Genomic DNA, 23,654 nt, shown 5'->3' on the forward strand with positions numbered 1-23,654 from the left:
TTACATCTGGAGCCAATACATTTTTTTCCCTATATAAATCAAGAGTGCCTTCACTTTGCAGGGAAGTCTTACTTTTAACCCCTTATTTAATTGATACATATTAATGAATATCAATATTAATTTATTATAATGTATAGATACTTCAATTATAATTATATATGTATAACCTCTTGACAGTCACACACATTTAATTAAATAAATTAATGTTATGAAATTTAATTTTATCTCTAAAATTATAATTAAATTAATGGTAACAATTTAAAATATTGAAACATATTTTAATTAATGTATTTTAAATGTAAAGCACCTAACACTCGAATTCCTTCACTACCTTTAAATCGACACTATAGCTAAACCACCCCCCATATTGCCTCAAAAGCTACTCATTTCTGATATCTAAAAAACCTTAATACCACTATACTCTACCCTTCCTTGACCACTAAAGAAGTACAGTAAGCGAGAAAGAATGTGAATACAGCTTTGTAAAATGCCAGTCAAGTACAAATCACTACAGACTGGATGTGACGTAACAACACCCAATGTACTTAACTTGTGATGGAATTACTTTGTCAATGAATTTACCTACAATGTATTATATCTCTAAGTAACTGTGCCACAAGGATTTTATTGTTAGGAGGTTATTTCATATTGTACAGCTTAGCAATGCTGCCATTTTTGAGGGAAAGTCTGTCTGCAATATATTCAAAGCAATACGTTTTAATATCAAATGAATAAAGGTAGTCATGAAGAGTCTACTGTGGTCGAGTTACTTACTTGCCTGTGGGCATCTCGGAGGTAGGTATCATAGCCTGTGCCTTCAACCTGGTAGGAGGATTTGGCTTCATCTGGTACGAGGCAAAGAAAACTTGGAGGAAAAAGACCAGTACATTATCAACACCCAGGCACAAATGTAAAATACCATTTAAGGCATCAACAAGAGAATTTCAGACGTATGGCAAACTAGCAGGAGCATGAGAAAAAACAGAAAATATCACATTTTAATAAAGACTATACATACAATTTACAAATGCGTTCACAGGTGTGTGAGCAGTGCTCCTTCGGTACTACTTTACATACTCTTGAATGCTGCTGTGAAAAATAGTCATGTACGAAAGCGTCTTGCACTCTGCATTTTTACTAACGGGATTTAGACATTCAAGTTCACAAAAGCATTTATGAGTTTGTGAAGTTGAACTCCTGTCAGCTATGTGATAATAAATGCCTTTGTGATTCAGTCACTGTAGGAGCGATAAAGTAGAAGTTCATCCATGATGAGAATAGTTTCCAGTGGGTCCAAACATCCAGAGATTAGATGCAGTGATTTACCTTACACATACATTGGAATAAAATTAAGAGCATAACTACAGAGGTTCCATTAGATTTCTTAGCACCCGCTATTGTTCTGTGCCCCTTGTGTATGTTGCTCTATGACTTTTTATTGTCTTTCCTACACTGACGATCAAACATATATTATGTTTTACATTTTGTACTCCCCATATCATACATTTGGACCAGATCCTGCCATTATAAAATTAGCAGGCTAATGAACTAGGGGCACCTCATATTAAAAATTAACTTGCACCCAACAAAACCAAATAAGGAAAATGTTAGTTACCCTGTATGCATCTGCTAGTGGCATGCAGTGTTGTAGATTCACATGCTCTGCATACTCATGTCATCTAGTGTTGGGCCCAGACATGTACAATTTGTTTTTCTTCTAAGACGTCTTTCGAGCCACGAGATGTTGTGACTCCTCTTTTGACTGGTATTATTGTGCAAAGTCATCAATTCCATTGTTAGATTGTTTTCTCGCACTGCAGCTGAGGCTGGAGTTGGAACAGAAAGTGACAGAATATGACCATGCAAAGGAATATATGAAAGATAAACTAGAGGAATTACATAATCTCTGCAACAGTCAGAGGGTTCCCAGGAGGACAACAGGCGCATGTGAATCTACAGCACCACTTGCCACGAACAGATGCTTACAAGGTAAGCAACATTTTCCGTTTGTGGCATGTGTAGCTGTAGATACACATGGTCTGCATAGATTGTCAAGCAGATGTCCCCTAAAGCCGTGGCTACACAGAGGATGTTGCATAAGATTGGAAAAGTGTACATAGTACAGCCTGGTCCACTTGGGACTGCTGACGAGCTCGGACATCCACAGAGTAGTGTTTAGTGAACGTATGTGGTGTGCAACAGGTAGCTGCCTTAAGGATGTCAGCTAATGGGATGTTTCCTAGAAAGGCCATGGAAGAGGCCTTCTTGTGCCTCGAATGCAGCCTGGGTGGAAGAGAGATCTGGCGTTTGGCTATGGCATAGCAGTTTTGACTTGACTTGATTAGCCAGCGGGCTACTCCTGCATTATAAATAGCCTTAATTTTGTGTGGTTTAGTGTAGGCAACAAACATTTGCTGAGTGTTGCGAAAAGCTTTAGTCCCATCTATGTAGTACACGAGGGCCCTCTTAACACCCAGTGTTAGAATCAGAGTGAGGAAAGAACACCAGAAGTTCAGTGATTTGGTTGAGGTGGAAGGGACAGACCTTGGGCAAGAATTTCGGGTTAATCCTGAGGACTATACTGTCAGCCTGAACCTTGAAAAAGGGTGAGGGCTTGAATCTCAACCGCCTGAGGGAAGTAATAGCGACTCGAAACACTACATACCATGACAGAAACTAAAGAGTGCATGAGTGAAAGGGTTCGAAACGAGGCCTAGTGAGAACTATGCTGAGGTTCCAAGGAAGAGGTAACCTGGGAAGAATAACCCTTTAAGTCCCTCCATAAACGTTTTAATGACTGGGACTCTGAACACCTAAGATTGTTTCCTGTTCTGCAGGTATGCTGCCACTGCAGCCAAATGTAAGTGAATGGATGTATATGCCAGACCTTAGTGTTGTAAATGAAGGCAATAGCAGACAATGTCCTGTACTGCAAGCTTAAGTGCATCAATGTGTTCAGGTAGGTAGAAGTGAATAAACCTCTTTCACTTTGCCACATAGCAAGCTCAGGTGGTGGGATGCTTTTTTAAGTATGGATATGTACATAGCTGACAAACTGAGCTACTCAAACTATAAGACCTCAGGAGCCAGACTGCTAGATTTAGCTGCCTGGGGATGCGTTGCTTGACTGTGCCCTTGAGCTGAGTGAGGATGCCCGGCCTTTTGGGGAGCTTCTTGGTTGGAACTACTGACAACTCAAGTAGGGTTGTGAATTATGGCTGTACAGCCCATGTGGGAGCTACCAAGATGAGGTTTACCTATGGACTGCGGGCACTGTAACCTGGAGGCGAAGTCTGGGTATTTGGTATTTTTTTGCTGTTGCAAAGCGGTCTACACTGGGGAACCTCCAATGTTGGAAGACCTGAAGTATGTCTTGGGGGTGGAGTTCCGACTTGTGGACTTACTGCGGCATTCTGCTGAGCAAGTCTGCAAACTCATTGTCCAGTCTCAGTTAGCAGGTAAACCCTGTGGTGGATCGCCGAATGTCAAATGCACTGCACCTGTTTCGAGAGCTAGGGACCGCATGTGCCCCCCTGTTTCTGAAGGTCATGGCAGTCATGTTGCCTGTTTTGATCAAGAGTGTTTTGGGATGTATGTGGCAGTAAAAAGTGTTGAGAGCCAAATGGACTGCCAGAAACTCCGGGGGGGGGGAGGTGAAATGAAGTACTGTTAAAAGGGCGTCCATAGATCTTGTACAGTCAAAGCCCCCCCAGCCGGTAGAGAGTGGTAATGGTCACATGTGGAAGTGGATATTGAAAGGGCTTGCGCTGCACCAGGTTTTTGCTGTTTCACCACTGGAGAGAGCAATGGGTGCTGGCCCAAATCAACACTATCATTCCCACAGATCCTCCGCTTGGGACCATTGAGCATATAGGTACTTCTGGAGTGGACCCACTGGTGAACGTGCATTGGGAAAAATGACAATGCAGGAGGCCACCATGCTGAGGAGGTGCATGGCTTCCCTGACCATCAACTGGTGATTTGGCTGAAAAAGAGGCAACAGGTGCTGGAAGGCTTTGAACCCTCAATTTAGTTGAACCCTAAGTCCCTGAAGTGATCGGAGGTGAAACATGCCCACATTTATGGTGGAGCTAAGATACTGAAGGAGATTTCAGGTTATCTGATTGTAGGCAAGACACTCTTGCTTACACTCTCTATCAGCCAGGTGTGGAGGTATGGAAAAATGTGGAAGCCTATTCCGAGATAAGCGGCTACCATTGCAAGGCAATTGGTAAAGACCTGGGGGTGTCACTGTTACCAAGGGGACTGGGCAGAACTTTGAAGTTCTGCCCACTTACCACAAACCTGAAGTAGTGCCGACTGGCAGGGTCAATCAGGAGGTGGAAATAGGTATCCTTCAGTCAGACAGCAGAAATGAAGCCGCCTTGCGGCAGCAGTTACATTACATCCTGGAACATGACCATGTGGAAGTGCACTGACAGAATGTACTTGTTGAGGGGCCTGAGGGACCCGCCTTTCTTGGGGATGATAAAGTACTGAGAGTATACCTGTTAGAAATGGGGTCTCTAGTTGGCAGTGGGTTTCACCATGTCCAAATAGGGACCCTCACTTTAGTCAGGGTAAGGGAGTCACACAGCTAAGATAACCCCTTCCCACCCCCTTGGTAGCTTGGCACAAACAGTTTGGCTTATCTCAGAGGCACAGTGAAAACACCACAAAAGTATTCCACATGAACAGAGTCGAGGAGGTGAGGCGTCGGTTCTTTACTGCGGGGCAAGGGAGGTGAGGTGTTGGTTCCTTACGGTTGCATGAGATCCTCATGTTTATTATGACCCTGTGGGTTCGATGAATCCAGCAGGTCAAGATGTGAGTCGTCGACTTTGCAGTGTCGCAATCACATCATGGGGCCACAGCAGGTCAAGAGTCGGGGGTCACAAATGTCAGTGACTTGGCACTGAGGACTCACAATGTTGTGGGACTTTGGAGGCCTGCTGCGGCATCAAGCCTGTAATGCAGGTCGCGGTTAATGCACTCAGCGGGCACCACAGCTCCAGTGCAGGCACCCGTGTGGAGTTGGACAGCGGCATGGGTTTCGAAGTCGCTCTGGAGTCCATGTGCTTGGTTTCTTCTTGGTTGCACCAGAGCTCACTTCCAAAGGCTCGGGAACTCGATGTTGCATCGCAAGTCAGGACTCTCAGCAAGAGAGCCCAGGCGCTGGCAGATGAAGTCTTTGATATTCCTGAGACTTCTTAACAGGAGGCAAGCTCAGTTCAAGCCCTTGGAGAAGCCTGGAAAGCAGGATGTAAAAATCAAAGTCCAGTCCTTTCACTCACAGGACCGAAGCAGCAAATAGTAGACCAGTACAACAAAGTAACAGGCAGAGTGGCAGTCCCTCCTTAAGTATCCAGCTCTTGTTCTTGGCAGAATTTCTTCAGTCCAGAAGTGTTCTAACTATTTGGGATCAGAGGTCCAGTACTTATACCCATGTCTGTCTTTGAAGTAGGCACATTTCAAAGGGTAGTCTTTGTAGTGCATAGGAACCTGCCTTTCCCTGCCCTGGCCACAGACACAATCGAGGGGGTCGAAGACTGCTTTATGTAAGGACTCAGGTGCAAGTGTCAGATCCTCCCCCTACTCTAGCTCATGAAGACCCAACAGCCTGGTGATCGGCCTTCCTGATATGCAGGGCACACCTCAGCTCCCTTTGGGTAACTGTCGAGTGAATGCACAAACACCCCAACTGTCATCCTGAGTCAGATGTGTATTCCACAGACATGCAGAGGCACAGAATGATTAAGGAAGAAAATGCCCACTTTCTAAAAGTGGCATTTTCAAACCTACAATTCAAAAACCAAAGTCACCAAAAGATATATTTTTGAATTGTGAGTTTAGAGACCCCAAACTCCACATCTCTATTGGCTCCCAATGGGAAATTACACTTAAAAGGTATTTCAAGGCAATCCCAGTATTACCCTATGGGTGACACAGGCCTTGCAATAGTGAAAACAGACATTAGCAGCATTTCACTATCAGGACATGTAAAACACACCATTATATGCCCTACTTTTTAAATACTCTGTACCCTGCCCTTGAGGCTACTTTAGGAGTAACTTACAGGTAATAAAATGGAACGTTTGGGCCCAGCAAGTGGGCACACTTGCCGGGTCGACATGGCAGTTTAAAAATGCCCACCGACACTGCAGTGGCAGGTCTGACACGTGTACGGGGCTACTTGCAGGTGGCACAATCAGTGCTGCAGGACCACTGATAGCACTTGATTTATATGCCGTTGGCACACAATGTGCACTTTACTAGGGACTTACTAGTAGATCAAATATGCCATTCATAGGTTAACCAATCACCAATACAATTTAGACAGGGAGCACTTTAGCACTGGTCAGCAGTGGTAAAGTGTCCAGAGCCAGCAAACACGAAATTCAGCACAGGATCAAACAGGTGAGAAACAGGAAGACAGGGGAAACCACGCCAAGAGCTGACATGTCTAACAATACCCATTTGCTGTGGTAGTGTGGTGGAACAGGCTCTACAGCTCCTTTGAACAGTAGAGTGTTTACTTCCTCCTGGAGGAGAAACTGATGGTTGTTCAGGAGGGAGCATCTGGGGTAAAGATATTTGGTGGTGGAGCAGTGAGCTTCAGGCAATAGTCATGTTGCACAATGGACAGAACCCTTCGGTCGAAGGTGATGTGTTGCCGTTATGTGAGGAACCCCGGCTGCAGTTAATAACCCTGTCAGTACTGTCAGCCACATCCACAGCATATCTAATGGTGATATTTCAGGTGGTCTGGCCCTCAGCCACAAGCTCCTGAGCTCTTTGTCTGTACTGGTCTGGGAGACGTTGGATGAGTTCTCTCATCTCATCCCACTGAACTTGGTTGTATGTCCAGAGTAGGTCACCCAAGTGGGTAATGCGCCATTGGATGGCAGATTAAATGGTCACTCTTTTGCCGTCCACATCTATTTTCTTGCTTGCTTTATGTGGCGACAGGGAAACCCCTGTACCTTGTGTAATTGGTTGTTTACGTGCAGTGTGCACAAACAGATTCTGAGGGAAGCTGCCTTACAATATAAGGGGGATCTGAGAGGGAGGCCTTATACATATTATCAATCCTGAGCCTCACTAATCTTACTTTAACCGGGTCATCCTGAGTGGATTTTAACATGCCCTTAAGCATGGGCATGTATTGGTTTTAGTGTTGTGTGTGAAAGCATCTTCATTAAGAAGTCGTACTCCTCAGTGATTGTGTGGAAAGTGGTCACTCTGTAAATGACCTAATGATACAAGGTAATATGATCCAGGGGGAAGTCTTGGCAGGGCAGAGATTGAGGTCGCTGTCGGGACAAGCCCATTCTCATTGCAAGGATCATACCAGGGCTCTGGATTGTGCAAAACATGATATGGTTCTGCAGGATCTATAGGGCTACTCTCCCCATATGAGCAATGTGTGGACCCTCTACTGAAGCTGCTGGAGGTAGCCCATGTAGTTGAGGGGGTAGTTGCTTTAGGTGGAGGAGTGGAAGTCTTGGGAGGGGGGAGAGACGAAGAAGGAGGTTGAGAAGGCAGGGGGCTAGTGCCCGTATTTCAATGTTTTATGGGCTTTGGTGGTGGCTCCAAGGCAGGCTGCTCCCTGAAGAAAATAGCTTCCTTTTGCAATGAAGAATGTCCTGCACATTCGGTTGTGATTTGGAAAAGATTTTACCCATTTAAGGGCAGATAAATAGTCTTTTCTGCTTACTGTCCAACTACTCCTGGAGACGCTGCAAAATAGGAGCCTCAAGGTCCTCAGAGGCCCTTGAAAAAAGTGCTTTGGATGGGCAAGTCAGCACTGACGTTTTGGAACCGAAGTTGGTCTCTAGGTCAAGGATGCTTGTGCTTCAAAGGGTAAGTCTGCACCGGCATTGAGGAACTGGAATACATTGATGACGCTGCCAGTTCCGAGGAAAGCCATGTCTTGTGCAACTGTCTCAGTATCAGAGTTGGCACCAAGGCCTTGTGCAGGCCCTAGCCATGGCTGGGATACACTTACGGCCCAGAAGGCTGTTGTGCTGGTGGTAGACTCTACGCCAAGACCCAAGATGGGTGGTTGTCAGCCGGATGGTGTAAGTTTTGGGGAACAGTACTCACGGTCGACGTCTTCAGGGATTGTCCTGGTGGGGGCAACTGGACGTCGGCCTCGGAGTCTGAAGGAGAACTTGGCTCCAGACTAAAGCAGGCTGGCTGCACTGCAGATGCATAGGCCCCTGGTTCTTCCTAGACATCTTCACCAAAGATGTCGGAGGTGTCTTTGACTTGGGACTGCACCATCTTGCTTCGATTAAGTTGCCGGTTGCGTTGGTACCTGAGTTCGTCTTGGATGGAATGCGTGGCAGGCGGAACAGGAGGTCTTGTTGTGCTCTGATGACAAGCAGAGGTTGCAGACCGAGTAGTGACCATGCCACGAATACTGGGAGTGGTACTGTGGACAGCACTAAAAAGAGGTACTTTGCCTCAAGCCTGCACATTCTGAAAGTGGGTGGTTGAGAAAAGGGCCCCGGGGGGGTCGAAGCTCAAAACAAAGCATTGACGAATATCCCAGGAATTGCACAATGGAACCAGTACGGAGGTGGAAAACTGCAAAAAGTGACTGTTTTGTGCCAACAGGAGTAGAAGCACGATGAACTCCACAAGGCGTCGACTCGGAGCTTCAGCAACCGGCAGAAGAAAACAATTTAACAATGGAACCTATGTCCATGCGAAATACCAGTCATTGCAGGACTCAACACCTTGTGACTCAAAAGAATTATTTGAAGAAAAACAAGTTGTAGACGTCTGAGCCCAACACTAGAGGGCAGAGTATGCAAAGAATGTGTATCTACAGCTATACTACACATGCCACAAACTTAAATGTTATAAATGATTTCTGTCCATACCCATTGCTACCACTGTAAGCATGGTTTAACTTGGAAGTGTTGATGCTAGAATGGCGCATGTAATTTTCAACTAACGCTAGTTTTATTACATCTTTTTTTTATAGTTTACACTAACCAAATAGATGCAAACATAATAACTAATAGGCACAGCCTTGATACAGACAGCTGAATGAGATGGGGCTAAAACAGCAGAACAAAGCTCAGGAAAAGAGGTCATATAATTTCTCGGGACAGCACATTGGAAACTAGAAGGATACTGGTTGAACATCAACCTTAATAATGTTGCAGATTGCTTAGTCTCCTACAACCAAAAATGGGCTCCCAAAGAACAACTTTGATTTGGTCTCCACTGAGCTACTTGCCTGAAAAAAAACACAATATTCATAATGACAGAAAGAGGATAAAGCAGACAATAAGCGGAATAGAATCTTTAACAAAAATCGAGTCTTTGACAAAAAACATGAAGGTGGATTTTGTCAAACCAAACTGTTATCACAGTCTTCAAGCTAAGTGAATGGCTTTTACAATTTAAATTACCTCCTCAATCCAAAAATAATACAACATGACCTGCTTGTTTTCAATATATTTGCAACTGTCTATGAAAATATTTAATGAATAAAAAATAGATCTGTTCCAGTCTCGTCAGGGGCAGCCAAAAGCAGAAACTATACAAAACCAACTATGTTTAATCTCCTGTCGGCAATGATAAAAAGATCGAAAGAACACAACCTAACTGCCAGAATTAAATCCTTACTCACCTTCTAAATACTTGCACTCTTGTGCTGAACCTACCAACTCCATCCATTGTCAACTTATCTAATAAATAAATGTAATTGTCACAGCCAATCTGGCTAGTAATTCTAGAAAGGCTGATAGAAAATGTAGATAATTATGGACTCTTGTACACATCCGATGCTTCCTAACACCCAAGGAAAGCAATATTTTAACTACAGATAGAAAGCGCATAATACCATAAAGGACAATGGGGGCTTTTCCATCTTTGACTGGTCAACAGCATTTGATGGAGAGGATTACTAAATTATGACTCATCAGTGGCATCTGACCCAGAGGATTATCAAATCTTGCTTTTCCATCAACTGTAATAAACTGTGACAACCTGTGATGGTTTCGCCAATAGGTGAGATCCAAATTAGTGAAACCCACAAGAAACCCCAACACAACTCATTTGTTAACAAAACATATACAAGACTGCCATGAGAAACAAGGCAAGTCTAATGTTCTACAAACAGGCTGATGCAACACAGAGATTTAAGAATGTCAAAGCAATCAGTTTACTGCTACAAAATACTGCCAAAAAGGATTAATACAATCCATACTGGCAAAGTGTATTTCAGTAAAGCGAAGTACAGCTTTTAATAATAAACATGAAAGACTAAGACTTCCCAGATACACAATACCAGTAGGATTTCTGATGAAAACATAAATGCAAGGCTACGGTAAAGCATTGGGGTATGGATTTTGGTATGTAGAAGAGAATTACAGGTGAATCCACCATCTCCAGTGTCTGCTCCTTCAACGGTGTGCAGAATAATAGGCAGTATCCCAGAGAGTGCAAGAGTCTACTATGACATTACCAGCCCACTCATCCTGTCATGGGCAAAGTCTGAGCGCAAGGGCAAGACAGGTGATAGCCTTAATCTAAAGGGCTGCCTAGAAGCTAATATGAATGATAGCACAGAAATTAGCTCTATTTAAGAGAAAGGTGACAAATCAAAACTAGTTTCAGCAAATTCAGCCAAACAGAATACGTTCCAGTTTTTACACTATTCTGACTGGTTGTTTGAGTGTTTTGAAGTACATGGAGGATACGGGCAGCTAAAAGGTACCATTTTCCTCCATTTAGTCTGTCCACACAGCATATTTTTAATGTTTTTTAAAAGAAACTCACCTTGAGGACAAATAAAACTGATTTTGCTATTTTCACATTTTGGTAAATGTCTTTGCCCACCAATCAGGGAGCAGAGAGGAATCTTGTTAAACACAGCCATAAACTGTGGCACCCCACAATGTCAACTGTCCAAACCTGCAATATGTCTATCTGCATCCTTTGCAAAATTCTCCTTGAGAAAAAACACAGTAAGTGGTTCTCACTCTCATTACCTTACAATAGAGCTACTTTAATGTACTCCATGATTTAATGGAAGTCCCATGGAGATGTCTATCAGGTTGAAAAATTCTGCCAATTGGCAATCCCAATTATCTAGGTCATTCACTATCTTTTCAGGTTTTCTTTTATAAAGCAAAGTTATAACCGTTACAATAAAGTCCACAAATACTTTTCGGTTTCAACCTGCAGTACACGCTTTAGGGAAAAAAAAAACAATTGACTCATCAGGAAAAGATATACAAAGGGATATATCTATAGAAAGGAAAGAACAATTCCGGCCCCAAACCCTTCTCACCTATTCACTATTTTGTGCACCTCTGTCTTGCCGTCATTTTTATGGTGATCTGGTGTGGTAGGTGGTGAGCTGCTTAGCCACTCCTGATTTGACAACATATTATCTTGTGAAATGCCGGTGAATATTGGATCCTCTTCCAGGTCCCTAAGCCAATATTGAAAAGAAAGCAAAATAGTTAGACGTTCCAACATCTGTAACTAAAATCTCTTTTCTTAATTTAAATGAAGCGAATTGCACATCTGATGATAAACAAAGACAAGCAGCACACAGAACAGTACATATCATAGATTAACTAGTAACAGGGTTCAGGCTTACCGTCTACTGGAACAGATTGAAGGAAAAACCATGGTCAATTACACAATTCAAAAAATTACTCCAATTAAGTTGTTTTTCTCCCACTGAGAAGAGCAAGCAGTTTCACTCACTGTTGTAGTGTCTGAAATTATTTATATACACACACACACACATATATTATTATATCTATATATAGCTCTCTCTCTCAGTGTACCCAGTGTACATCTGTTCGTGGCATGTTCTGCTGCAGATTCACATGCTATGCATAGTCTGCCATCTAGTGTTGGGCTCTGAGTGTTACAAGTTGTTTTTCTTTGAAGAAGTGTTTTTAAGTCACAGGATCGAGTGACTCCTCCTCTTCGGCACCACTGCACATGGGCATCGACTCCATGTTAGATTGTTTTCTTTTCGCCATCGGGTTCGGATGCGTTTTTTTTCGCTCCTATAGTTCGAGACGGAAAAGTTCTAAAACTCTCTAATTCTTGTTGGTATTGTTTCAAGCGTACCATCTTCCATCGACACTTCGGTACAGTCGGGTCAAACATCTTTACTCGCCCTTCAGGGTGCCCGCGCCAAACTCGGGCCTGGTCGGGCCGACCGCGTGGAAGCCTCATGGACCGGACCCCATTCCGCTTTTGTCCTTGGTGCCACGCAAAATTTCCCTACACAGACCAACATCTCGTCTGTTATCTGTGTCTCTCCCCAGACCATCGGGAAGAGAATTGCAGAGCCTGCAGATCCTTCTGTTCGAAGAAAACGCTCCGAGACAGAAGAGCACGGAGATTCGAGATGGCGTCCAAGAGCACCGAACGTCTCAACGTCGAGGAGGAGGAGATCATGCACATGGCAGACTGGAAGAGCACTGGTTTGGTTAAGAGTGAATGGAGATATCACCTTTGGAAGGAATTTCAGATTGGTTCCAAGGATAATCCTGTCCTGATGAACCTGAAAGAAAGGCTCCTCCAGAGTGAGGGCCTGCAACACACTAACAAGTCGTAAGGATGGGATGAAAACTGCAGAACCACAAGAAGATGAGACAGTCTCTCCAAAGGAGATGAAGATATTGAGGATAGTAGTGGATGTGTTTATGATGGAGATGTTGGAAATAAGAGACCAATGAGATGTTAACTGGTGAGATGATTTTGACGAGGCAGAAGAGGAGTTAGCTTGCCTTATAATTCGCATATGTGTTTATTACTGCTTGTGCATATGTAGCACATTGTGGGGGTGAGATATGGTTTTAAGATACATTACTTGTGTGTTTTTGTGTATGTGTTATGTAAGAAATTTGTACTGCCATGTATGTGGTCTTGCAGCATTGTTAGTTTTTGATACCTTCACACACTAGTCTTGAGGGTTCCACAAACCCGAAGTATATTATGTGCCATCTTTTTTTAATAGGATAATCAAGTCAATCAATATTATTTATGACAGCAAGTAAGAATATCTTTAAAGTGCTACTTTCTCAGAACACAGGCATAACGCTGATCAGTCCTCCTGATGGCACCAGAGAAGTGATAGGGTCAAAGAGATACAGATCATGCAAGGGTCCTTGCCTATAACAGTCTTTGATATTGTTTCCAACTATGGTCCTTAGGCTCACAAAAAGAAAGGCTTCAAGCGTACAAAAAGATTCATGCAGTCTACCCACTGGGCATCAGGGAAATCATTCAACAATTGTCATATAAAATCTTAACCTGATTACTAGTGCCAAAATTGGCCCAGATGAGTTACAGATAGAAACAGCATTCAAGAGACCATAGATGGAGAAGTAGAAACTCTAGAGTTTCCAGGCTATATTGTGCTGTAAACAATAACAACTCAAAAAAGTATGCTTGATACTTACACAGCTCCAACTATCCGTCCATTCTCCACCACGTCCTTATCTTCTGGGAAAGGTAAGCTGTGATCCGTGTAGTTTCGGTCTTCCAAATTTCTTAGCACAAGGTTGTATAGAATGTGTTCACTGGGCTTTTGTAAGAGATGTTCAAAAAGCCTCAGCGTCATAATGCTAATCTAAAAAAAAATAGTTATATCAATAACACTAGTATAATAAACAAAAAGATAGTTTCATTTTTGTTTTATATTGGGGTAATATGCATATGCCTGGACCATAATAAATACACAGACCCAGAGACCAATTAACATTGACCTGTATGTAAACACCGTATTACACTGCAAAGAAATACAGGGCAATTTGAATTAATGCACCAGGAAACTGCCCTCCTCTGAGTCTTATATCTTTAAGCAGTGGGGTAAAATGGAGGCACAACTCCTTATTCACCGTATTACACTTTTCAGAAATTGGTCAAGTAAAGAAACATCAGAGCGTATACAGAAACTAGAGAACGATCACTGCTACCCTTCAAAGAACCTCAACGGGAAGAGATGGTTTGTAACAGAATACACTATTTAGGTTAAAAAAAAAAAAAGGTGTTAATCTAAAAGAAAATGTAATTTGCTTGCTAAGTGAAAGAATGCCACATGGAGTGTGGGAAAGGGTGTGAATGGAAGTCAAACAACTTTACAAAATAATATTACGAACCTAAAGAAATATAAACTGTACTTTGATAGGTCAGTTATTCATCTACATGTTTCTATGTAGACCAGAAAAGATCACTTTACAGCACAGTGAAAATCACGTGGCCCCAATGACAGTCCATTTTCCACTGAAACCCATGGTACCCATCATATTATTACTTTTGCTAATTCTTAAACAAAAACAATTTCTTAATTAGGTAAAATAGATAAAAACCATATGCCCTTCTGTTGGGTTGGATGTAGCCAATGAAAACCAGCAGGGCATTAGTGCCCTAAGTTTCCCTAGTTCTACTAAACATGACCAAAGGAAGTCTATACTGATTAATTATTCAAACACCGTGGCACAATTAAGAGGTGCTACGAATGTAACAAGAACCACAATTGACATTCGTATACTGGATTCCATTCACTCTTACATGAGTGATCTGGATTTAAAAGTCAATCACAGTAAATCCTTCATTATGACCTGTTGGCCCGTAAGACAAAATCAAAAACGTTTGTAATGGGTAATGTCATATTGCAGAAGGTGAAAGATTTAAGTTATTTGGGGATCATTTTTAGTTCCAATTTTAAATAGAATTCACTGTTGAATAACAAGGTACAACATCTTAAGAAAAATATGGAGGCTATTTTTAGATTTTCACATAGGTGGGGTAGAAAGCCCATTAAAGAAATGCTGATCCTTCACAAAACTAAATGCATTCCTGCTGGGTCCTATGGGGCAGGTCTATGGGGATACTCAGACCTGTATGCTTTTCAACGGGCAGAAAACTGTTTCATTCGTAGACTATTGATGATTCCACCGGGAGCTGCAGCCCTTGTATGTCATGAAGAATTAGGTTTGGGGTACTTATTAGAGCATTTAGCTCTTGCTTTGCTCCTACTACAGATTAAATCCTGGTCTAATCTGGAGGCCCACTTAGTCAGGTCCTGTATCATGGATCGTCTCACATTAGATGGTGCAGCCCGTATTCCTTGGATTATGTGTCTGGGGTTAACTTTTGAGGCCACAGGTCTGAAAGAATTGTTTTGCAACCCTATTCAAATTACCAGCTTTAGCAAAGGTGAGGTTAAAACTCGTTTCCTAATGTACCACACGGATGCAAGACTAAGGAGGGCCCAGTCCATGGCTTCACTGAAAAGATATGTTGAGATTGCGACTATAGATTGTGTGGAACCATACCTCCTTTGGATAGTGAACCCACACATCAAAGCTATCTTACTCTTTTCAAGCTATTATGATTCATCACAGGGTAACTTTTACTCAGTACGTCCGTGTAATTGCGACCAAGTTTCTAACCAAAGCACAAGCCACGTTATGCTTTTTAATGAAGAAAATGTTATGCATATTTATCATATGACTTCTTTGGCCAATAGACCGAATAAAGTATTATTTGACCTTGAAATTCTAATAATGGTAAATGAACAGTGATCACAAGTTGACTTATTTTTCTTTACAGTAATCAGATGCCGTCTCAACTACCCAAATGTTCAGCCACTAAGCCCTTGCCTCTCATTCCATTGGCCATATGCATGTTTTGACTGATATGCATGGTATCAGAACACAGCTAGCAGAAAAATTGTTGAAGTTGCTTAAGTTTATGGAGCCAGGTACAGGTGCTCCAGAGGACTTCACACTCCGTCACACAAGGTGGCTCTCACACCTCAGTAATTTGTTTATGTTTTTACTAGAGGGCACATTCAGAGAGTGGAAGGTGAATGGATCGACTTGAAGACAGAAATCTGGTCCATGGTGGCAGGCCCATCAGCTGCTCTCTGTTCCACCTGCTGGGATGGTACCCTGGCAATGGGCCCCTGGACCCTTTTTTTCCCCAGCCTCCCTATTTGACATTTAATCACTGCTGCCCCTTTCCACCACAGATTGCAGATGGACTGCTCGCCTTGCCAACCCATTGTATGGATCTCCTGCCTGCCGCCCAACACTCCCTCCCCTTCAGAACATAACTATTGTTCTCCACCCCCTCCCTCCGATCCATGATCTGGTTTACAAGAGACGCACAGCCATGAGTTGTAGGATCTTGCTATTGTCCACGTCCTTTTCTTTGCTATATATGGTTGTTTTTCCCATAGCAGGATCGATGCATCATCTCTCCTCCTGTGGACTGGGGTGGACACTGAGGACAGACTGCATTTCCCTGCCATTCGCCACCAGGGCATACACACATCACCTCATGGCGTTACGACTCTCCATCAGATTCTTAACACTTAACTTGAGAGGTATGCATTCAGTGCACCGCTGCTATTCAGTGTACTGCTACATCAAGCATCAACAAGCACACATTAGCTTCTTGCAGGAAACCCATTCCACTGGCAGTAAACTCCAGTGACTTAGGAAACGCTGAAGGGGTATGATTTATGGCACAACATTTTCTGCCTATATGCGGAGCACCCTACTCTGGATCCGTCCAGGCATGCCCTTTCAAATCCAAACCGGGTTCACTGACAGGGATGGGAGATACGTTTTCGTGGAGGGTCCACTGGACGGCAAACCCACACTCCTGGGCTGCATTTAAGCCCCAAACACTAAATTGGCAGTGTTTTTGGCCCTATCCAGAGTTCTTGCCCAGTGAGTGGGTATCCCCTGGCTGCCGGAGGGAGACTATAACAATGTCCTTCATGGACAAGTGACTTGCCTTCGCTAACACCTTATATGGTAGAGACAATATTTAGTTGTAGATTCCTTACGCGTAAGTTCTCAATATGTTAATGAGGCTACTGGATTCGAGAGACAGGATCACATGGACGGTGGGTACTAAGTATGATTCCAAACTACATGACACCTGTCGGCCTAATCCGGGTTCTCCCGCTATCTAGCAGCGCCTCATTTCTGGCTGAGATGATTGTGGCAAACGGGTGCATGACAAAAAAAGACTCCTTGGGGGAATCGTGCTCGATCAGATCCCATCCCTTTCTCTCAGTTACCGAAAGTCTCATACAGGCACAGAGGCAGAATTTCGTTCAGAAATGATTTATTGAAGTAACTGCATCTTAGATAAAAAGGCATGTATTGCCATTACTGGGATGATAAAACACAATAAAAGCAGGCAGGTGACAGAGTAAAATACAAGAAAAATCCCACCATATTCACTGGGATATATATCTCCTACCTACACTATATTTGAGCACAGCGTAATAAGCCTAATGTGCGCTTCAGGTTTCCCTCCTGGTGGTACGTCATTTCTCATACCTGGAGGAAGAAATCCTGTAGTCTAGAGAGACACCATCGCTATGTGGATCAGGGGTCCAGTCGTCTAAGCAAGTAGCTGCAGCAAAGCAGTCAGCAATCAGCATGCAGTCGTGGTCACCTGGCTGAAATCTCCCTCTAACATGTCTGGGTCTAAGGGGTGTTGTTATAATAAAACAGTTAACATTCTAAGAAATAGTCCCCACGTAGGAGTGTGTTAAAGTGCACAGAGGCAGACCTAGTTAGCTTAAAACATTGTGTCTAAAACATGGCTGAAATAGGTACACAAGGTGTCAGCCTGGATACAGGGATTTCTCTCAAACAGTACCCCTGCGCACCATTAGGTGGTGTCGATCGGCTCTGTGTCTGTAGCTGACGGTGCATACACCAGATATGGCATTGTGGGTCCTATGTAGGCGCCACTGACATCAATTCCTTTGCATGGCTTTCCACACAAGAAGCGCAGAGCCATGGAGAAACTGGCTACTCGTGCGTGAAACTAATAATGTGTGCAAGAATGCCCACATTGCCATTGACATATGTCAAGGATTGGAACTCCGTGTGCTAACGCAGTCTTCGCACCTGTCGCTCTGATAGAGTAAACACGCAAGCCGTCAGGGGGTTGCTTTTTGGCCAGTGAGTAGCTCATTTTAGTGCAGAGAACAACCCATCTGGAGATGGTTCTCTTCTGCACTGCCGACATTTTTCGCACCCATTTAACTAACCAAGAGTTTATCATCCACCCAGAATTCTTCAGTACGAGAAAGGTAGGACACCAACTCTCTTTTTAGGGCCGGCAGTGAAGTCTCTCCTCTTCATTAGAAGGGTGTGGGATTGTGTAAAAAGTAGGCAAGGTGATGGATTGGCCTACATGAAAGGGCGTGATCACTTTTGGCAAAAAGGAAGCTGTAGTGTGAAGCACCACTTTGTCAGGATAGGTGGAAAGGTAGGATGCCTGCAACTCGCTCACCCTGCGGGCAGAGGTAATGACCACAAAGAAAGCTGTTTTTTTATTTTAGAAGCGAGAGAATACAATTGTGAAGAGGCTCAAAAGGAGTGTACATTAGGAATGTCAGATTCAAATTCAGATCCCATTGCGGCATAATGAATGGGGATGGAGGAAATATATGGGTAAGACCCTTAAAGAACCTATTGAAAAATAGGAGACCTAAACAAAGAAGGTTGATCAGGCAACCTCAAAACGCAGAGATAGCAGATAATGAACCTTTTAAAGTGCCCATAGCAAAGCTCTGCCAGGCCAGAGAAAGGATAAACAACAGGACCTTAGAGAGAGGGGGGTCAACAGAGACATACCATTTTGGTGGAGGAACGTGTGGCTACCAAGATAATGTTACAGACTTAAAGCAGAAGGTCAAAAGCTGTCAACTGCTGCCGCTAAATCTCCACGCAAGAAGGGGGAGGATGGAGAGGTTCAGGTGGAGAATCCTCACCTGCAGCTGTGACAGAAGATCCTACTGAAAGGGCAGTCTGATTGGAGGATCGATGTCCATGCTCAATAGCCCTGAATATCAGACTCTTCGTGCCCTGTCCGGAGTCACAAGAATTACTGGGGCCCAGTCATTCTTAAATCTTTTGGAGAACTCTGGGCAGAAGTGGTATGGGTGGAAAAGCGTCGCTGAGCGAGTGTCGCCTCAGAAGCTCCAATGTGCAATACTGCTGACATTGTGCATTCCCTGCAGAGACAAAGAGATCTAACTAAGGCAATACATGACTTGGACCGTGGCAAAGTCCCTGGATTGGATGGCCTACCAACAGAATAGCATGGTTGCGTCTCAACTCACCTTACCTCCAGACTGGCTGAGGTCTATATCAAAGCACTCACGACCAGACAGCTCCAACCCACTCGGCTGTCCTCACACCACCAAATTGCCATTCTGGGCACATACTACAAGATTTGCTGCAAAATTATTGCTGAGACATGCCTGCAGGCTCCTTCAGTATACACAAAGCTGCTCCCGGGAATGTACCGGCAGCCTGATCTCACTTCCTTTCCCATTATGCCAGGGTAGATGTCAAGACTGTCTCTTATCCCCAAATCCTTTTTGCCATTGCTGTGGTGCTTCTGGCACTTTTTCCCCACAGCCCAACTTACGAGCCTCAGATGTCAGGCCCAGTCAGCCAACCTCCAACAAATGTTTTGGTCGTGCCCTAATATTGCCGGCTACTGGCGCACGATATACAACACCCTTGACACCATTACAGAACTTGCGCTAAATTTCTGGGCGGCAACCACCTTGGGCATCTGTCATAGAAGAAAGAATCATAAAGTGCATAGCTTTTGCCAATCCTGCTTTATTGTTGGCCAAGCGTCCCCTCACCATGCACAGAGGAGAGCCCTTCACATTAAGAAACAGTTTTGCGGTCATCCAAATCCAGTATTTCCACAAAAACACAGACAAACCCAAAGGTTTGCCCACCTTATCATGAATTGGTAAACAAGTGTGAAATAAACAGAGGGGCAACTCTAGAGCAGTACTGTTCAGCAACCTTATGAAGGAACTCCGGTGCTGCTCCACACTACTGTATGATCAAGTAACTCTTCAGTGACGTTCTATGACCTGATACGTTGCGATTGGAAGCACTTTAGCCTGTATGTTGTGCACGCTGGTACTGTTGCTATTTAAGTGAAGTTGTATATATTTCTGCTGTACAAAACAGCAGTTAAAAGACTAAAGCAGAGCCATGCCATCAAAAATGTCAACATTCTGCCTGGAGCGCAAGATCATTACCTCATCAGAAATATGATCACAGTGTTCTATGAGCCGATGTCTTAGACTGTATTTGTTGATGTCAGCCAGGGACTCCTGCTCCCTTTCCTCCCCAAGAATGAAGAAAACTATCTCCTGTAACAAAACGGGAGATGTGACCTGTCGAACAATCCGATGAAGCAAGGCTGTTGATGTAAGGATGCCAATCTCCGACCTGGGCACCAAAGGTTGAGGGAAGAATTTAAAAAAGATGAAACGTAGTTAATTATTTATTTTCGTCACACTTGGGTTTTTGAGAAGACATTCAGTCCGAAAAGAATCAAACAGACCAGACAAACATACTGCCAATTAACCTATGTACATCTAATCTAGAATACAACTGTTATTTTCTTATACATGATTTGCTTCCTTGCTTTCGTCTTTACTTTTGTAGTTCAATATTTCCAGAGTTCATACAACAGCCATTGCTCACATAATCTCACTTTGTCAAGAAGAGGGAAATCAATCTGATCAGACATACACATCTTCAGGTGCAAGTACTTTTTCTTAGGTACTCTTACACATTTCAATACCTTCACTGCATTCAGTCTGAGGGAAGGAGCTGAAGCAACTTACAGCCTGCCTAAGTAAACTACTTTTAGTTCAAGAGTAAAAGGTAGATGAAAGAACTGGCAATTAATTATTAGAAATTACACAATTACTCACTCCTCAAACACTAGGTTTATCAACAGTGCAGTAAAAATATTTGGCTGTTGTTGGAGAACAAGCCAGAGATTCAAGGCATGATTTATGTACAACCTTCTCTTTAACCATTGTTCTAGCACTTCTTCGCACACAGGGAGAAATGGCTTTCACCAAACAAGGATACACTCACGTTTGCATCAATTGTGGCTCCATGACACCAACAAAAAATCGTTCCCGGACACACCTGGCCATAGCCACAGCAGCTATCTGCAAACAGAGGACAAGTCATACTATATTTGTACCACATTAGACTGGAAAACTGCAAATACTGGGCAAGTGTCGGAATGTTTATATATTGTAGAAGAAAAGCGTACATGAAAACCAATCGTTTGTGTACAATTCTGCTATATTGAGTACATATTTTTATTAGCTAGCCAAATCATGCTTAAATTAAAACAAAACAATATGGAAGATTCATATATACGTAGGGATAAGGATAGGGCAAGTGTACAGCTTTTTTGAAGCGAGAGGAAGACAAGTGTGGTCCGCTGGCCTGAAAACCTCCTGAAGTTTGAAGAGGCCTAAATGAGACGGAATGGCAGGGGGGACTTTCTTGACAGTGGAAACCTGGCTGTCCCATTCTTTATGTTTTTGATAGAACATCTAACCAGTAGCACTTTAAGATATGAAGCTTTCACAATGCAGCAACACTTCTTCATAGGACATGCCTGTAGAACTGTGCTCATGTCAATCCCTCTGGTGTGATGAGCTGTTCTTCTTCCTTACTTTTATCTATGACCTATGAAAAGTCTCTAAAGAACTATGCAAGTCTTTACTTCCTCAGTGACAGCCAGAAGTTCACCAAATGGCCAGCGCCAGATTGCTTGAACTCCTCCTTACGCTACTGCATATTAATCACTGCTTCTAAAGAAAACAGGTTGCAGATCAAGTTAATGATTGTGTATGTAAAACAAATTGGTGGAGTTAAAATCTATTATTTTCATATTCTGTTTCTTATATGTAAGACTTAATAACATGGTAATTTTCCTTAGTTCAGAAACAATGCATTAAAATGGTCAAAAATGCTATGTAATTATGTATATTTACGTATGCCAATTTGCAGCTGCAAACTTTCTACACCTTGCTTAAAAACACCATGAATATATTCTTAAGTATAAAGCGAAATGTATGTTGTTGTCTTTACCTCACTAATTTTAGAGTGATATTTTAAATAGCTACCTGTTCTTGTTCAGGTGATGTTGTGAGAACCCTCAGGTATCATGGAGTTATAGATTACCACAAAAACATGTCATATTGATAACATTCATTGTATTATACTGTGTGTGGTTACACTGATTAAAAGTCAGAAATAGACTTATATAACAGAACACTAAAGTGTTTGCGCTTATTCCACCACACTAAAACTTAATTGCAAGAAAAATCATGATTAATCACATTAGTCACATATTGCAGCACTGCAATGACCATTTCATGTATTTACAAAATAACAATCTTCTAATAGGAGGCGTGGTCAAGGAAAACCAACATTTCAACAATTTTACAACCCACCAACTCAAGGCTGCTCAGAAGCCACTAGGCCACTTCCAAAATGGTTTTACACTAGAACGCAGTCAATATAAATAAAGGAAGTAGTAAGTAGTCTCAACTTGGCTTGATACGTTTAGACCAAAAATGTAAGAAATAATCGCCACAGGCTGCCTTTCAGCAGATTACTGAATCATATATCCCCAACCTCGGACCCAAACTCAAACAACTGGTCACCCCACCCACCCACTCAGCAGGACACATGCTCAACGCAATTTTCACATCAAGCCAACACATAGACCACACCCACACCACGAACTCCTCTGGACTGACCACCACTGTGTCCACTTCTCCTTCACCAAACCCCCCACACACCACCATCAACACACCATACCCTACCTCATGTGGGACAAGATCCCCACAGAACGACTAAACGCCCCAACGGCTCACGCCCACCCCCAACGCCCCTAAAACAGGAGCACACAACCTCTCCAAATGGATCACCACCTGCGCAGACACACTAGCCCCCCTCAGAAAACACATCACCACCCGCAATATCAAAAACGCCCCATGGTTCACCCCCGAACTCCAAGACTCAAAGGGCAAATGCCGCCAAGCGGAGAAAACATGGCGACTAGAACCCTCCACAACCAACTTCTCCACCCTCAAAACCACCATTCGCCCCCATCACCAACTCATACGCACCGCCAAAAGAGATCACTACAAGACCTGCCTTGACAACAACTCTCAAAACAGCAAAGAACACTTCACCATCATTAACGAACTTGCCAAACCCAAAGCCAGCAACATAGACCCCTCACACACACAGCCCCTATGTGACGGCCTCTCCAACCACTTTCACCACAAAATCCTGGACATCCACAACAGCTTCATACCACACACACCCACCACACACACCCCTCACTCATCCAACCCCCACTCATGACCCCCCCACCACACACGAAGAAACCACCGAAAAAACAATGAAGTCCATACACTCCGGATCCCCCTCAGACCCCTGTGCACATCGCATATACAACAAAGCTAGCCCAACTATCGTCCCCCATACTCCGCGACAATCAATTCCTCTTTCGACTCCTACCCAGACCCCTGGAAGCACGCGGAAATTACCGCTCTCCTAAAAAAAAACAAAGCTGACCCGGAAAACCTCTCCAACTATCTCCCTCCTCCCTTTCCCTGCCAAGGTTGCAGAGAAACTAGTCAACGCCCGCCTATCCCACTACCTCGAACCACAGCATGGAAACCGCCCTCATCGCATGCACTGATGACATCAGAACCAAAGTCGACAAAGGCGGGACCGTCGCACTCATCCTCCTAGACC

The 23,654-nt window shown here is 43.4% G+C and overlaps 1 protein-coding gene across 1 annotated transcript in view; it reads right to left on the reverse strand.

The window, feature by feature from the left end:
- Positions 1–23,654, reverse strand: part of FHIP2A (FHF complex subunit HOOK interacting protein 2A) — a 256,893-nt gene that overhangs the window by 81,279 nt on the left and 151,960 nt on the right. Inside the window, exons 9-13 of the mRNA XM_069239277.1 lie at positions 20,958–21,034; positions 20,105–20,297; positions 13,455–13,624; positions 11,315–11,458; positions 775–865 (exon numbers count right to left, since the gene is read on the reverse strand). Coding sequence (XP_069095378.1) covers positions 775–865; positions 11,315–11,458; positions 13,455–13,624; positions 20,105–20,297; positions 20,958–21,034 — 675 coding nt within the window. The remainder of the gene's footprint in view (positions 1–774; positions 866–11,314; positions 11,459–13,454; positions 13,625–20,104; positions 20,298–20,957; positions 21,035–23,654) is intronic.

Source organism: Pleurodeles waltl, chromosome 6 (genome assembly GCF_031143425.1).
Source record: "Pleurodeles waltl isolate 20211129_DDA chromosome 6, aPleWal1.hap1.20221129, whole genome shotgun sequence".
Lineage (NCBI taxonomy): Eukaryota > Metazoa > Chordata > Amphibia > Caudata > Salamandridae > Pleurodeles > Pleurodeles waltl.